Genomic DNA, 18,247 nt, shown 5'->3' with positions numbered 1-18,247 from the left:
TTAGTAAGATTTGGTTTAGTAGAAGCATATTTACTATACTAAATCTTACTAAGTTTACTCAGGACTTGGTACGGCCGAACACGCCCAATAATATATGGACAACGGTTTTTTTTTCAAGAAAAATGTCTAAAAAATATATCATGCTCAGGATTTACTATTAATAATTATCTGACACACAACTATCATCGAAATTTTCTAATTTTCTTTCACAGAAAAATGATTACCAATTAAATAATTATTATTATTTAAATTTACATAAAATTATTATTTATTAATAAATATTAATTAATTAATGTATTAATATATTAATAAAATATTAATTAATAAAAATTAATTAATATTTATTAATAAATAATTATTTTATGTAATTTTAAATAATTTTAATTAATAATAATAATTATTTAATTAATAATAATTTTTCTGTGGAAGAAAATTAGAAAATTTTGATGATAGTTGTGTGTCAGATAATTCTTAATAGTAAATCCTGAGCATGATATATTTTTTAGACATTTTTCTTAAAAAAAAAAAGGAATATGAAATTTAAAAAATCGAAAAAAAATAGATCCCATCGTTGTCCCATTATGAGCATAGCTGGAATAGTTGTAGAATAGGTGACAGTTTGCTGTGAAAAATTATAAGAAAAATCGATCAGTACGTGTTTTCTGTAAATCGACAATTTATACTTAAAATTTAAAGCTTCAATAGAAGCGTGCTTCAAAAATTTTTTTTTTATATTCTTTACTAAAAATATGTCTAACAATGAACATTTTTTGTCTCTTTGAAAATTTATTTAAACCACTTTTCGCGAAGTTACAAGCGTGTGAAAAAAAAAATCTCTACATTTTTCAAAATTCGATATTTCGAAAACGGTTGGAGGAAAAAATTTGAGAAAAATCATGAAGTCCTCTCTCAACCTATCCTGAAAGATAAAAAAGTTTCAAAAAGATTCCAGGTTCAAAAGCTAAATGGTGTCCGATTTGGCGTGGAACGCCCCATATATAGAGTTTGTAGTTTCCAAGATAAATCCAATTAAATATCTCAAAATTTATGATATCGTTGTTTTATCCACGATTTTAGTACTTTTTTATAAAATTATATATATATATATATATATATATATATATATATATATATATATATATTAGGGTGCGTCATTTCGAAGCAACAATTTTTTTTTAAGTGCACGTGGAAAAAATCATAGTTCAACACAAAAAAAAAATTTCGCGCGAGAAAAAAAAATTCTATGTCGATGACAGACCTAGTTCATTAAAAAATTCCATTTTCCCATTTAAATAACAAGGGAAAATTTTTTTTTTCCCTTTAAGTACTTTTAAATCCTTAACTGATCAATGGATCGGATAGACTAATGCATATTTTTTTAGGAAATTGAACGCTCTACAAAAAAGGTCTTTTATCATTTTTCGATAAATCCATTCGTTCAAAAGTTATTAGAGCTCGAAGTAAAGTTGGAGATCTTTTTACTTTTTCCGTAAAACTATCAGATTTATCACAAAATGTTATAAAATCTTTTTTGTTGACAATTTTATTCGCTACAAATTATTATCAGTTCAGATTTTTCAAATTCCGCATTGTTTTCTAGTTATTTTCATTTTAATTTCAAGCTCGTAAAAACGTGGTTCTGATCTATTTCAAGAGCTCGACGAAATAAAAATATATATTAGTCTATTCGATCCATTTATTTGTTAAGGATTTAAAAGTACTTAAAGATAAAAAAAATTTTTTCCCGTGTTATTTAAATGGGAAAATCGAATTTTTTAATGAGCTAGGTCTGTAATCGATATAAAATTTTTTTTCTTGCGCGAAAATTTTTTTTTTGTGTTGAACTATGAATTTTTCCACATGCACTTAAAAAAAAAATGTTGCTCTGAAATGACGCACTCTAATTTATAAATATATATATATATATATTTTGTCCGGCCCCAAAGATTTAAAAATATCTCTTTGAAAAATCAACCTTCAAAATAAATCTAAAATTACGTTACTCAGAAAAATTTATTTTTATAAAAAACGGAGAATAGCTCAATTCTACAAAAATATTTTTTTTACAAAAAACATTCTGAAAACAGTTTATAAAATTTTTTTCGAAATTTATAATCTTATATTATATAGGAAAATAAATTTAATTTTTATCTCATTTGGTTTCTCTATCAAATTTATTTGCAATCATTTCAATACTGAACATGCGCATAATCCACTTGCGACATCTATATATATATATACATATATATGAATTTTAAATAGTAGGGGAATAGGAGTGGGGACATTCTTGTTAATCACGTGATCATTTTTGTTGAGTATAAAACTCGCTAGAAATGTGCGAACATCAGCCAATTCAGCGGTTGGCTCCAACGATAAATTATTATACCAATTAAATAAATAAAATGCATCAATGGACTAGTTAATAATCTTAATTAAAGAACAAAACTACGATTATCTACTTGATTGGGATAAGTTTATTCTTAAATATATAACGTAGTGATAAATAATAAAAACATATTAAATAGACAAGGCCATCAAAGTTTAAATTCGGAAGTTCGAGGACAAACGATTATTTCCGTTGTGGTAGGTCAACTGAAGGCTACTTAATGAGTAAAAATATATACATTTATATATATATATATATATGTATATATGTATATATATATATATATATATATATATATATATATATGTATATATGTATATATATATATATATATATATATACAATCTGGGGTTCATTGCACTGACGAGAAACCGTTGCCCTCAATGAGATAAGAGAAAGTTTTCTCGTTTGTAAAATCAAAATTGATTGGAGAATTTATTTAAAAAAAAAAAAAATTAACATTAGTATTATTCTTTTTTTTTGCTCTTTTGTTGCTAAATACTTTTTTGAGACGATACAAGACTGAACCACGTATTTAAAGACAGCATAAACAGCATGACGCAACAATTTATATTTCCTATTGGTTGTGTGGTGAATAAAGAAAAAGAGGTCACAGGGAGCAGCAGCTACGTATGCCAGTAAAGAGAATCATTTCAGTAACGTTTGATTCTTATTATATACATATTTAAGGTCATTTTATTAACATTTCTACTTAAATAGGAATGAAAATTTCTTTGGAAACATAAAGTCTAGGGAATTTTTTTCCTATTGACTTTTAGATTACTAGAAGACGGCCGAGTAATTTTTTACTGCAGGAATTTGGTCCAGAAATTTTATTATGACTAAATAATTTTGTCTAGTAATATTTTAATAGGAAATTTTATAAAGTTACTAAACGCTAGAGAATTCTATTCAGTAATTTTTTAAAATATTTATAAGAATATTTCTTTACTAGGCTGGTTAAAAAAATTTATGTTTTTTTTTTAAATTTGGAAATTCTATAAAATGATTAAAAAGTTTAATTTCTAATGATATTCATATCAAAATTTATTCTGATCGTTGATTTATGATATTGAAATAACAATTGAAAGAATGAAAAAAAACATTTTTAAAATGGTGAAACGCAAGTACGATTACTTCCGGGTAGTGCTATAAAGAGGTTCACTTTCATTGCCGTTCACTTTGTTTAAACTCGCGTTTTATGTTAATATCGTTAGATATGTACTCATATACGATAAGAAAAAAATCTTTTTGATCAATTTCTTTTTAATAATTGAATTTTTCCTTGCTCAGTTGATTGCAAGAATAACCATAAAAAACTTGATTCATTCCTACTTTATTGAAATTTTAAATATTACTACAGTCGTAATAAATTTTTACTTTTAGAGAATTCCATCTCAAAAATTATCAGATTGAAGATTACAAGATGGGCATTTTGTTAAAAAAGCACTAGATCAACTAATTTTCGTAGAAAATCACTAAATTGGGGGAGTTTCGTTTAAAATCACTGGATGTAAGGATTTTTATTATAAAAAATTACTAGATCTTCAGAATTTTATGAAAAGCAACTGAAAATTAAAAGTTATATTTTTTTTTTTTTTTACCTAAAATAAATAAAACATAAATAGTTTAAAGTATCAGTAGTAATTTCCGTTATTAAAGAATGTTTTGTCTAGAGAATTTCACACTTAAACGTCATGTCTGGTAACTAAACATATATTACATTCTATTGAACTGCTGCTGATGCTGCTGCTGAGAACTGCTGGCAGTAAGTTTAAAAAGATATAACAAGTGAGAGGGAGTATTTTATTGAGAGAGAAAAATTTCAGAGACAACAAGGACATTCGCGTGCTAACGCACTAACGTTTTAAAACTCTCATCAACAGACGCGGTCGAGTCTCGCGCCAAGTATGCATCTAACAATGTGAGAGCGCGAGAATTTTGACCGTGTATCTACACCCGAATCAACTATGAATTTGTTGACAACAAAATTTATTTATTAAATAAAAAAAAATCTGTTGAATTTCGATTTAAAATGACCTTAGATACATCATATGAATAAATGACTCGCTTTCGATTGCAACTTGAATCGAATCATTCGGTCCAGTACTTAAGGGGTTATACCTCATAGTAACGTCTCATGCGCCAAATATAAGTATTTTTTATATTTTATAATTTTATTATCGACATTTGTGGTATATATATTGCAGAAAGAGACAGAAATAATCGTAAATGTATATTGGAAAGAGAAAAAAAACGCGGCAAACAAATGAATTTTAAAAATAAAAAACATCTTTTTTAATTCAAATAACCATAAGATAAATGTCCCAATACCGGAACGACGAAGGGTAAATGACTGATTTTTATCGTTTTAAAAATATTCAAATAAATTATAAACCAAAATAATTTATTACATCATATAGAATAGACATTTACCAATTCAAAAATAATCAAATTAGTTCATTTTTCTTAAATTTAATATAAAAAAAAAATTTTTTTCTATGACACCCAAAAGACCCAATACCGGAACGCTGAAATAGCCTTGTCCCAATACGGGAATTCGGTTGTCCTAATACCCGAACAGTAAATAAAATAAGTTATTTTTTGCATTTATTCATGGTCAAAATATTAATGATTATTAAATAATATTAATGTAAAACGAGTATGAATGTAGCAGACATCAGAGAACTTTAAAATTATAAATAAATAAGATAAATAATTAAAAAAATAATATTTACACAAAAGCACTATTAATTTCAAAATTTTTTGAATTTGCATTTTTTTAAATTTTATATTATTAATTATTTACTCGATTTATTAATAATTTTAAATTTGTCTAATGTCTGCTATATCACACCCATAATGTAAAATGTATTTAAAATTTTAAAATGATTGAATATTCAATGAAAATGAATATTTTGAACTAAAGAATAGAAACAAAATAAATCATTTGATGTTATACTAGAAAAATAATTAAAAAAAAAAAAAAAACTAAAAACAAAAATTTATTTTTTATGATTTAAATTAGAGTTTATCTATACTTAATCTATTTTTTATAACAATCATACATACTGCATTAAATATTAGGGCTCCAGTAATAATTAATATTGTACTTGATTTAGCCAGTCAATAAAACTCACCGTTAATGTCTATCGATAACATTAATATGATTGGCTGTTCCGGTACTGGGCACGGGTTCATTTTGGTGTACCAATAGACGAACAGTCAAATTAATATAATAATACTATTTTTTTCATATTTTTAATATGTTTTCTTGAATTTTATGTCATTCAAGATGCATATACAAAAAAAAGATGATTGAAAAGTAATTCTATGCATTTTCTATAAGCTTAAGCTCATTGACTGATTTCTTAGCAAAACCATTAAGAGACATGAAAAAGTCATGGATCCGAGACTAATGCTCTAATTAACATTTTTTTTTTTCATATTTTAAATATTTTCTAAAATCTATTTTATATATTATTTTTTAACTTAAAGATTAAGGTTTCAAATAAAGAAAGTTTTATTTAGTTTCATCGCGTACGAGTTGAAATATAATATAATGATTATCAAATCGTTCCGGTATTGGGTCTTGTTCCGGTATTGGGACACTTACCTTATAAAAATAAAAATATGTCTTTTAATTTTTATTTAGATATAGTTATTTTAATGAAAATATTTATAAACGTTACTAAATTTTGGACGAGTAATTTTCTCAAAATATCAATACAGCTTCTCAATAAAAATTTAACGAGATGCTACATTTTCTTGCTGTCAAGTGAACTTAATTTAGTTTTCTCATGAGGTAAGAAAAAAAAAATACACAAATCTATTTTTTTCTACTTCTTAGATTTACGTAGATCTAAACCATTTTTTTCACTAGCTCTAACAAATTTTAGTTTACGAAAATAATTTTTATGCTAATATATTTCATTTAAAGTAGATTCTGTGGTAATTTCAATAACCTAGATCCTGTTTATGCTTATTTTATGATTCTTTAAAAGATTGTTAAGAATTCATTTTCAATTTGATGTATATTACAAAATTCGATCTGAAACAATCTATTCATCCCGTGGATAGAGTAATTTTTCTCAAAGTCTCAACTTTGAGTGACCGAGTTTAGATTAAAAAGTCATAATAGAGTTTACCATAGATTTATCACGGTATATGGGCTTAGAATATTATAATATTTGTACCGTCTTTTTACTTTATGAACTGGAGATTTATCTTTGACTTTTTTTTTTACAAAAATAAGTGAAATCAACCAAAAAACAGATTTCATCTGTAAAAAAGTGCGCCAAGTATGCATCTATTGCAGTGAAAATTAATGAAATCTAAATAATCACCAAGTATTTGAGCGGCACATAACAAAAAGTTAACATTTTTTTTCCGCAGATTAGGTATAATTTTTATATAATATAAAAAAAAACAGCTAAATTAAAAAACTATACGGATAAACTTGGCGAGTTAGTACTATATTAATTCATGACTTATTTAAGTTGATACTGACTCGCCACGTTTATCCGTATAGTTTTTAAATTTAACTGTTTTTTTTTTATATTATATAAAAATTATACCTAATCCGCGGAAAAAAAATGTTAACTTTTTATTATGTGCCGCTCAAGTACTTGATGGTTATTTTGATTTCATTAATTTTCACTGCAATAGATGCATACTTGGCGCATTTTTTTACAGATGAAATCTGTTTTTTGGTTGATACATAAATACACACACATACACGTATCATGATAATATATATAGCACCGCGATTCAATCGAGAATTGTTAAGTACTTCTTCAAATTTTATCGACTCTATAATTGACTCCTCGTTCAATTTTATAAATTTTTACTTGATAATTTTATCATAAATCTTCATTTAAATTGTATAATTTTTTTTGTAACAAATTAGAAAATGTTTGTGGTTATTATATATATATATATATATATATATATATATATATATATATATATATATATATATAGTCGGACCTCGTTCTAAGACTATCATTCTGTCTTTTTTATAAAACAGGTATCACGATAGTTCGAGAGAGAAACTAATAGTCTTATAACGAGGTTCTACTGTATATAATAAAATTTAATTCTTCTATACAGTAAGAGTACATAGATGATTCTTAATTTAGAAACGCCCAGGACTTACGAGGTTGAAAATGACACCAAGCTTTGACCTCGTTTTTCGTAGACATTTTGAAAGAGCTAAATACTTTAGCCATTCATTCTAACATACATGTATATATATATATATATATACATGTGAGAGAGAGAGAGAGAGAGAGAGAGAGAGGAAAATTAATTCTTCATGCTTTTATCTTTATCAGTAAACTAGTTTCTTTATTTTTTTTAGATATTGACATTTTTGACTAGATTATAACTAATAATCTAAAATAAATAAAATTCAAAATTTTATTCATTTATTTTTTTTTTTTATTATAAAATAAAATAAATATCAAATTATTTATTTAAGATAAAAAAATATATTTATTGATAGATATTGATAAATTTTCTTAATCGAAGATAATTTTTAAAAAAATTTTTAATTATGAATAATAATAAAATATGGAAATAAAAAAAATATTTTTGTATTTAAGTGCGTAATGAATAATAAAAATTTAAATAATGACTCATTAACAAATAATGACATTATAAATAGTCTGTCGCAACAGCTGTTTTATTAAAACAATTGCAAACAAAAAAACATGATAGGAATGTTCTATTTATTTACTTAGTATTTTGCTGTCGTGGACTTGATATATTATCTTTATTTTGTTTTTATTGAGTATGATGAGGTAAAAATAGATTTGTTGATGATGGTGATAGTGGAGGTGGTAATTTGAGGGTTCGATTTGAATGATATAAACAATTAGTAACAATCACTTATTATTAATTAATCTAATTAATATATTTTTTGATACACGTCGTCATGTTAACAAGAAACCAAATTTGGACCGTGTGCAATTCGAATCAACAACCTACTGACACACTATCGATTTGTGTCGTCACGAAATCGTGTTTGAGCTGTAACAGATGTATTACACAGACTGAAAAATAATAATAATAATAATAATAATAATAATAATAATAATAATAATAATTGTAATAATACAAAAATAATTAAATTTTTAAGCTTTTATTCCGATGCTCTAATAAATTTTACCTCTATTACTTTATAATATATTTTTTTTTGATAAGCTATTTTTAAATCTTCATTAATCAACTATTGATTTATAAAATATATTAATTAAAAAGTATATCCAAATTTATAAAATTTTCACGAATTAAGGAATTTTTGTCCTTGAATACGCCAAAAAGTAGAATATTTTCAAAAACAAAAGTTTTAAAATATGCATTTTTCGATTTTTTATTGCCAAAAATAGGTGCAGCCGTGATTGTAAACAATTACCATCAATTTTAATGCTCGACAAATCCCTTGAGCATTAAAAAAATTACTGGATTTAAATTTTTTACTAAAACTCTTACAAATAATAATTTCTTTGAATGTAGTCATTAAAAATTTTCTGGGGTATAAATTACATAAAATTCAAATACGTGAAAATTCATAAGGCATGAAAAAATTGTCTAGTTTTAATATCTGAAAAATTTATTGACTGAAAAAGTCTTTAGAATAAAAAAACTAGATCAAATTTAAAGGATCAACAAATTTCTATAACTTGAAAGAATTGACAAGATTTTATTTTTTAAAAATGAGTTGCTATCAGATTCCCTAGAATGAAATTCTGTATATAAAATATTGACTGAAAAAAAAATTCCTTAGATACCTATATAAAAATTCATTAGATTTACTTTCCTAAAAATTCATTGATTTCAAAATTCTCTGGAATCAAAGTAAATTAGGTGAAATCTTGAAGGTGATAATATTTCTTATGCTTTAGAAAAATTTGCTATGCTTGATTTTTTAAAACTTTACTGACTGGAAAATTCCTTAGATGCAAAAATCTAGATTGAATCTTAGATACCAAAATATCCCTAGGACGAATGAATTTATCAGATTCGATTTTTCATACATCCACTAACTAATATATTGACTGAAATAAAAATACTACATAAAATTAAAAATGTCCAAAAGTTCATAAAGCATTTAAAAAATTACTAAATTTGATATTAAGAATATAAGTTTTCATAAATCTAATAAATTTTTAATTTTTGCAAATCAATTAATTATTTGAAATAAAATAAAAATGTGAATTTGAATTTAAAAAAAAAAATACCACAATTTTACATATTGACCTCGATAAATTTATGTCGAGGCCATATCAACTTTACTGAATCAATTCAATCATGTAGATAATTTTTTATTCTTTAAAAAAATATTTATTGAAATAAAAGGTAGTAATAATAATAAAATAAAATAGATAGAAAATTATTTAAGAGCATGAAGAAAAAAAATTGTTAATAAATTATACTGAAGTGAGTAAATTCGTGTTGAAAGAATAACTTTCTATTCTAATTCACTCGTATTGCCGATTCATTCGATCGGTGTTGAGCAACAATTTAAAAAAATATTTATATTTTCTATATTGAGTAAATACTGAATTTTATAACGATAATATTATGTCAAGAAATTTAATCAAAGGAAATAGATAAATAAATATTTAAGTTAATCTAATATGTATATCATACGTAATTTGTGATATGTATGATTAAATTGAATTGAATTTGATGTAAAACAGCTGTTCTATATTTTTGTTATTTATTTTTTTTTTTTTCAGCGGCTGTCATTCCCATCACCGCAATCTAATCATGGATCCGTTGATTTTACGTTTAGCTTATCAGACGGTCATGATGTTGAAGGTCCTCAAGGTGCTTTTGAATGTATACAGCAAACAAATCCGAAGTAAGAAATAGATCAAATTTATTTATTAACTTTTTTTTCTTAAATGAGAATTTTTTAGTCTGAGTATAATAAATCTATCGTCATTAGTTTCCAAAATTTTACGGAGTTTAATAAAAAATATTTTAATAGATGACAAAAAATGGTATGGAAAAAATTTCTCGTTAGAATAAAAACTATCATGGTCTCGAAGAATTTTGAGAGAAATTTCTTAATTAGTGATTTTTTTATATTTATATTTATAATTTTTGAAATTTTTTGTTACCACAAACGTTTAAAAAAAGTACAGAAAAAAATTCCTATTCAATTCTGAAAAGTTATTAGATTAATAATGTCGCTAGATCTTGTAATTATTTATTTAAGGCCAACTTTATTTAAAACTCGTATAATGAAAAAATTTTCTGGCTTAATTAACTACATAAAGATATTGAGAGAAAAAAGCCGTAGAAAATCTAATTATTACTAGAATTGATTTCTGAACCTAGTTTTATTGAGTTCTACAACTGATCAGATTTTTAAATTGATTTATCGAGTCGTTTTTGCGAAATTTTCAAAATACTAAAAAAAAATTTTTTTTTTATTGAAAGAATTGACCGATTTTGATGTTTGATGTGGTATTCGACGCGGCTTATAACGCTCCAGAGCCCAGTTGATTTTGAAATCAATCCATTGAGAACATAAAAAGTTATCCAAAAAAAAAGGTTTTTTGAAAAAAGTTTATTTTTGGAATATCTCTGAACTAGCCGTACCGATCAAGTTTAATTTTCTTTCAGCTTCAAGATTTTCGCAAGCCGCGTCGAATGACACCTTGATGATCAAAATCGGTTCATCCGTTCAAAAGTTATAGATATTTACATACGTACGTACATACATACATACATACATACATACATACATACATACATACATACATACATACATACATACATACATACATACATACATACATACATACATACATACATACATACATACATACATACATACATACATACATACATACATACATACATACATACATACATACATACATACATACATACATACATACATACATACATACATACATACATACATACATACATACATACATACATACATACATACATACATACATACATACATACATACATACATACATACATACATACATACATACATACATACATACATACATACATACATACATACATACATACATACATACATACATACATACATACATACATACATACATACATACATACATACATACATACATACATACATACATACATACATACATACATACATACATACATACATACATACATACATACATACATACATACATACATACATACATACATACATACATACATACATACATACATACATACATACATACATACATACATACATACATACATACATACATACATACATACATACATACATACATACATACATACATACATACATACATACATACATACATACATACATACATACATACATACATACATACATACATACATACATACATACATACATACATACATACATACATACATACATACATACATACATACATACATACATACATACATACATACATACATACATACATACATACATACATACATACATACATACATACATACATACATACATACATACATACATACATACATACATACATACATACATACATACATACATACATACATACATACATACATACATACATACATACCATACATACACACTGGGACATCATCGTGAAATTTGTCAGGATAGCTTCCTAGAATCTCAAAACGTCAAGATCTCTTAGAAATTTGATTTTCGAAAATCGGACTGAGACCAATAACTTCCCGAATTTTTGAAAATTTGCAATTTTCTTAGCGGGAAGTTAAAAATAAAAAATCTAGATAAAAACTGGATGTTTAAAAAAATCCCTCGGACTAGGAAAAGTTTACTAAATTTATTTACGAATTAAGGTTGTACTATCGATACCATAAGTGTCAAATATGCACCGAAAAAAAGGTTGACTTGGCCCAAGAAAATTTTTGTCTTCATTCTTTTATTTTTGGGCTGAGTAATTGTTTTTTTTTAATTCGAGAACATTTTCTTCGACTAATATCATAAAAATTTTGTATCAAGAAAAATCAAATTTTAATTCAAGTTAAATATTCTTGATTAAAGAATATTAATTTCAAATCAAGTTTATTTTGTATCTAATCAAGTAAAAAAATCTATCAAAAAAAAAAATGCTTTTCTGTCTTAGTTGGTGAGTATAGAAAATTGTCACAATATATATCAACATCTCAAACCAAGAACTTTATTTGTATAGCAGAAGAATATTTACTCTCAGTTTGAGAAAAGTACTTTATCAACTCAAGACAACGGTCTATTAGAATAAAAATATTTTAATTTTGATTTAAGCAAATTATATTCTTAATTAAATAAAATATCTTTTCTTGGATCATATAAATATTTGCTCAACTGAAGACATAAAATTCTCCTATTTATTATAAATATCTTCTTAGAAGAACATAATTACTTTCTTTATTAAAGAAATAATATTTTGAATTGATGATTTTTTTTCTCGATTGTTTTTCAATCGAGAAAAAAAAACATTGTCTCGATTCATGAAAATAAATGAATCTACGTAAAAATATATATCGACCTGTATTTTTGAGTGAATTAACCTATTATAAATATTAAATTTTGTGAAGCAGCATAGTTTATACGTACATTCAGAATATGATAGTACGATAGTAGAGGGGGGATAAGGAATAAACTTTCTCGATTAATTGCTTATGAACAAATTGAGAAAAATAAATAGTTTGCTCATGCTAGGAATCGAACCCAGACGAATTCGGTGTCACGCGAGAGCTTTACCAGTTACGCTATCTGACCCTTTCTGAATGTTCGCTTACTTTATCTATATCCAGTAAGCACACTGTATAATGTAGAGTCTACACAACCGTCACTTTAGTATAGTGCAGTTACCTTTCCCAAGAGAATTTTTGCGTTGAACCGTGAGCGTAGTTGCTGTTGGTTCAAACGTCTACGTTTACTTGCTGCAACACAATAAAATACACGGAAAAAAAATTCTAGTTAAATTTACGATGCTAACATCGTAATTTGTCTTATTGATTATTGTAGTGGTGGACTAGACTTTTACAATTATAATTTTTACGATGTAGCGTTGGAAATTTCATTAAGAAATAATACTTTAATATGATTTACGATGTGAACATCGTAAAATTTGAAGAGAAAGTTTAAATAAAAGAATAAAATAACAATCATTCGGCAGTTGGATTCGAACCCGAGTCCTTTCGAGTGCGAAGTGTCTGACGCCTTGGACCACTCGGCCACCGAAGGGCCTACAAGTTTAGATTGTTTTTACAATCCATATGAACGATTTGAATAAGCAGTCATAAGTCACGAGAGCAACTCTTACGGAGGACGCAGTTACTACTTGAAAATTACGATGTAACATCGTAATTTTTATAACTTCCATCGTATTACAACAGAGGCAGCACTGTAATATATACTCTGGCGGTCCTGATTCACCGTGATATAGGATGAATTACGGTGAATCACGGTAATTCACGCTAATGGAATGAAATTACGGTGATTCACCGCGATTCACGGAGATTCACGATGAATTACCGTGAAATTACGGGGAATCACCGTGAATGTGTGCGTGATATCACGGTGATTCACGTCTATTCGCGGTGAATCACGGTGATGTTCTATAATCAAACTATGGAGATTTACCGTGATTCACGGTGAATTTTTGTAAAATTCTGCTGCCCCATCGAGGTTTCATAATGTATTGCCTTTTTTTGTTTATAAAATAGTGATTATCGCGGAATCACCATGATCTACGATATCGCGGTGAGATCTCACGTCGGTTCACTGTGATTCACCGCAACATCACAGTGAACTCTCACGATAAATCACGGTGAATCACGGCGAATCACCATGTATCACGGTGAGCATTCACGGTGATTTCCGGTGATTCACTGTAATACACCGTGATTCAGGACCGCCAGGGATTTATTTTATTCAAAAGTATTTTATTCGAAATATTTCTTACCATTGAGTTGAGTACTTTTAATCCTTGACTAGAATCATAGATCATATCGATTCAAAATTAATTATTCTTAAAGAAAAAATATTTTACTCTTCGAACAATTCATTATATTTCGGGGTAAAATATTTACTTTTCTCACTTTGAGAAAATATTTCTTAATTCAAGAAGCATATATTATATCGGCTAGATAAAAAAAAATCTAATGCCAAGATGACTAAATTTAAGAATAATTTTTTATTTTAACTAAGAAAATTTTCGTTTTCATTCAGAATTGCAAAAAATATTCTTGCGGCAAGAAAAATTTTTTTGCTCTAAGATATCCTTTTTTTCTGTGTGTGCTTTGTCTAATTTGACTTCCGTAGTATTTATATTTGGTAACGCTGCGTAAAAGCAAATGAGATAGAAGTATGCTTACAGTAACTCTGTTTCACTCCAAATATGAGATCATGCGCAAATATCTATTATACAAGTTATTGGCTTTACATATTTGTTTACTAAAATGACTGATTTAAAATTATTAAATAATAGAAAAAAATATTTTATTGGAAAGGAAACAGAGTTACAGAAAAAACACGGGAAAAAACTTGCTACCTACTGACCTAAGAGATTTAGTTGAAAAGTAAGTTTCGTATGAACTTTAAGTAATAAAAATCTTATATGTGATAGATTCTTGGTCAACAAAATTGTATATCTATGAGCAGACATGAACAGCCATGAACAGACATGAACAGGCATGAACAGACACGGACAGCCATGAACAAGCATGAATAGGTATGATCAGGCCTGAGTGTATTTAGCGCTTCAGGCATGATCAGGCATGACCAGACAAGAACAGGTATGATCAGGCCTGAGCGTATTTAACGCTTTAGACATGACCATACATGACTAGGCATGAACAGGTATGATTAGGTCTAATTTCAGGCCTGATCATACATGAACAGGCATGATCAGGTCTGATCATTTTTTCCCGGGAAAGTATAAAAAAAAATCTGAAACAAGTAATATTAGCAAATAAATTAATGATAAGCTTAACAATTAATTATTAATAGTTAATATAATAAAATTTTTATGGTCATTACTATGGTTATGTGGAACAGTTCCAAGCAATTATGTACCACGTGGGTTTTCATTTTAATACTTTTGACATTGACTAATATGTAAAACGTCTATTTTGAGCCCTAAAGAAGTCAACAAAGTTGACGAAACGTTATTGGCGAATGAAATAAAAAAGTTACATCAAATTCTGTCCATCTTTCCTTTAAATTATCCAGTATTATTATAATGGACTTCGAGAGTATCAAATAAATTAAATGAGAAACATAAAAAGTTCACGTCTCCTAACCCTGATTAAAAGAAACGATTCGAAACGATTTGTAATGTTAAACTTCCATAAGAATGGCAATTCAAAAGTATTCAACGTATTCAAAAGCATTAAAAACTATTTAAAAATTTTTTTTTCGAATCGTTTCAAATCGTTTCTTTTAATAAGGGAATCTTACAACTAATGTCAATAATTTTAGAAAAATTTTTTTTTACGATGAACTTCTTCGTAAGATTTTCGTCTTTCGAGTCCCATAAATATTTAAAAAGTAAATAGAAATCTAAAATTTGGAAATTTGGTTAGCGCTGCCGACCCTTAAGAATTAATTATAAATTAATTTCCTAGAATAAAAAACCAGATAAAATCCTGACGCAAAAAAAAATTCCTAGAAAAGAAGAAATTTATTAGATCAAGTTTTTATAATCTTAATTAAAAATGTTTCATTTTATAGTAATTTGGAGAGTTTGGGAACAATGCCATATAAAATGCGAATCCACGCAAATGAAGACGTTTATGAGACAACAAGGCATCGAATGGCAGTCGCTGAAGAAAATAATAAAAACAAATGGTAAGATATCATTAAAACAAAAGCAAAAAAAAAAATATTTCTAATAAAATATTTTTCTAATTTTTCCAGCACCAGGGTAATAAAACCAAATGGACCAGATATCGGTCGAAAAGTTAAGGTAAAAGCAACCGGGAAGACAATACCGCCACCGTCAAATATCAGGCATAACAACCATCATCGTGATACGAGCATTCCAAATTCCACTAGTAGACCTGTTAAAAATTCCATCATTAATTCTTTATCTTCCGCTACATTATCTTCCCAACAATCATCGACAACAACATCATCATCATCATCATCACCATCATTTTCATCAGCAACATTAACAACAACGACGACAACCTCATCATCAACATTGTCCGCTTTATCATCATCACCATCATTACCATCACGATTTTATAAATCATCAGCAACCAGCAATACATCATCAGTTCGTTCTCAGCCTGACAAAAAATTATTAGATCTTCAAAAAAGACCTTTGAGAGACAGACTCATTCATATACTTGCTTTGAGGCCTTACAAGAAGCCTGAGCTCTATGAGCGTTTGAATCGAGGTAATTTTGTTATTATTATTTTATTATTATTATAATTAAAGTAATTAATTTGTTTTCCATTCCATTGTTCAAATAGAGGGTCTAAAGGAACGTGATAAAAAAGAAATGGCTATCTTATTACGTTCATTGGCGTCAATGCGTAACAATACGTATCATTTAGTGAGACATGTGTGGAATGACGTACAAGAAGACTGGCCATTTTATAGTGAACAGGATCGTGCTATGTTAAAGAGACGTAAACCACAAAATTTAACGCCACCTGGTTCTAGTGATGGTGGATCAAGTGGTAAATAATAATATTTATTTTATACTGTTATAATTTTTTTGTGGCAGACACTTGTAATCTACGGCATTTAGCGCCTATAGCCGGCAGCTAAAATATTAGATAAGATACAGCTGGTAAAAAAGATACCTAATCGTTCTAATAGTGACGTCATCATCGGATCAAAAAATATTTTTTGGTTACATGTGCGATAGCAAACGACCAAAAAATATCGAAGTAACTTAACGAGCCATCTTGTGACAAAATTTATCATCATTTTAATTCGCCCCATTACCGACTTCTCTCTAATTTTCAACAAATACTCAAAACAATATTACCAAATAAATAAACGCGGATTTATAACCTGCTATTTATAGGCACTAAATGTAGTAAATTTCAAATATCTGTCACAAAAACTAATGTATTTATCTAGTACAATCGAGTCTAAGACGCTCGTGTGTTGGTACCCTCGCCTTTGGCTCGGGCACCAATCTTCACACTTGCGTCTTAAACACGATCGCACTCGATAGATAAACTAATATTTTCTTTAAATTTAGATTTAAAGTATTTGTTAAATAATTGCCTATTCGGATATTGAGGCTGTTGATTTTTATATAATTATAATAAATATGTCTTGTTGTTATCCATTGTTAAGAAAGTTTAAAGGTTTATAATTTTTTATTCTTTGAAATTTTCCGTGGGGTCAATAGTCTTCGAGTTACAACTTAAGGAGGTTCGATACCGGTTATCTTTCTAAAGGATCTCATGGATTTTTTATTGTATTTTTGCAAGATTACAACTACTGGACACCAAAATTTCATTAATAGAATATGTAATGAATTGGCTTACTTTAAGGAATTAATACAATATATTTTCATTATAATTCATGGAAGGTATCATTTATGCATTGAATCATAAAAAAAAAGTTTTTTTAATAAAATAATTTTTTTTTAATGAAATAAGTGATTAAAAAATAAACGCGGAAGAACGGCAACAGAACGCTAGTGTTTAGTAATTTTTTTGTGTACTATTGTTGGTCACAAGGTTTATTACTAGCTGGAGCACAGGTCCAACACAAGTACTATGTGGTAGTGTGTATTAGTGAGCAAACAGAAAAGAACGTCAGCTGATTTTTGTTTTTATTAATTACAGAAGAAAGTAATATTAAAAAGAGGAAATATTGAAAAGGTAAATTAGTATCA

At 27.0% G+C, this 18,247-nt stretch overlaps 1 protein-coding gene across 1 annotated transcript in view; it reads left to right on the top strand.

Moving 5' to 3' along the window:
- Positions 1-18,247, top strand: part of LOC103569311 (RNA polymerase II elongation factor ELL2) — a 114,540-nt gene that overhangs the window by 82,610 nt on the left and 13,683 nt on the right. The window contains exons 3-6 of the mRNA XM_053740042.1: positions 10,132-10,256; positions 16,113-16,229; positions 16,299-16,783; positions 16,860-17,069. Of these exons, the coding sequence (XP_053596017.1) occupies positions 10,132-10,256; positions 16,113-16,229; positions 16,299-16,783; positions 16,860-17,069 (937 nt within the window). The remainder of the gene's footprint in view (positions 1-10,131; positions 10,257-16,112; positions 16,230-16,298; positions 16,784-16,859; positions 17,070-18,247) is intronic.

The sequence above is a fragment of the Microplitis demolitor genome, chromosome 6 (assembly GCF_026212275.2).
Source record: "Microplitis demolitor isolate Queensland-Clemson2020A chromosome 6, iyMicDemo2.1a, whole genome shotgun sequence".
NCBI classification, from domain to species: Eukaryota; Metazoa; Arthropoda; class Insecta; order Hymenoptera; family Braconidae; genus Microplitis; species Microplitis demolitor.
Note: the sequence above shows the minus strand (reverse complement) of the source record. Positions and strands in the feature narration are given on the sequence as shown.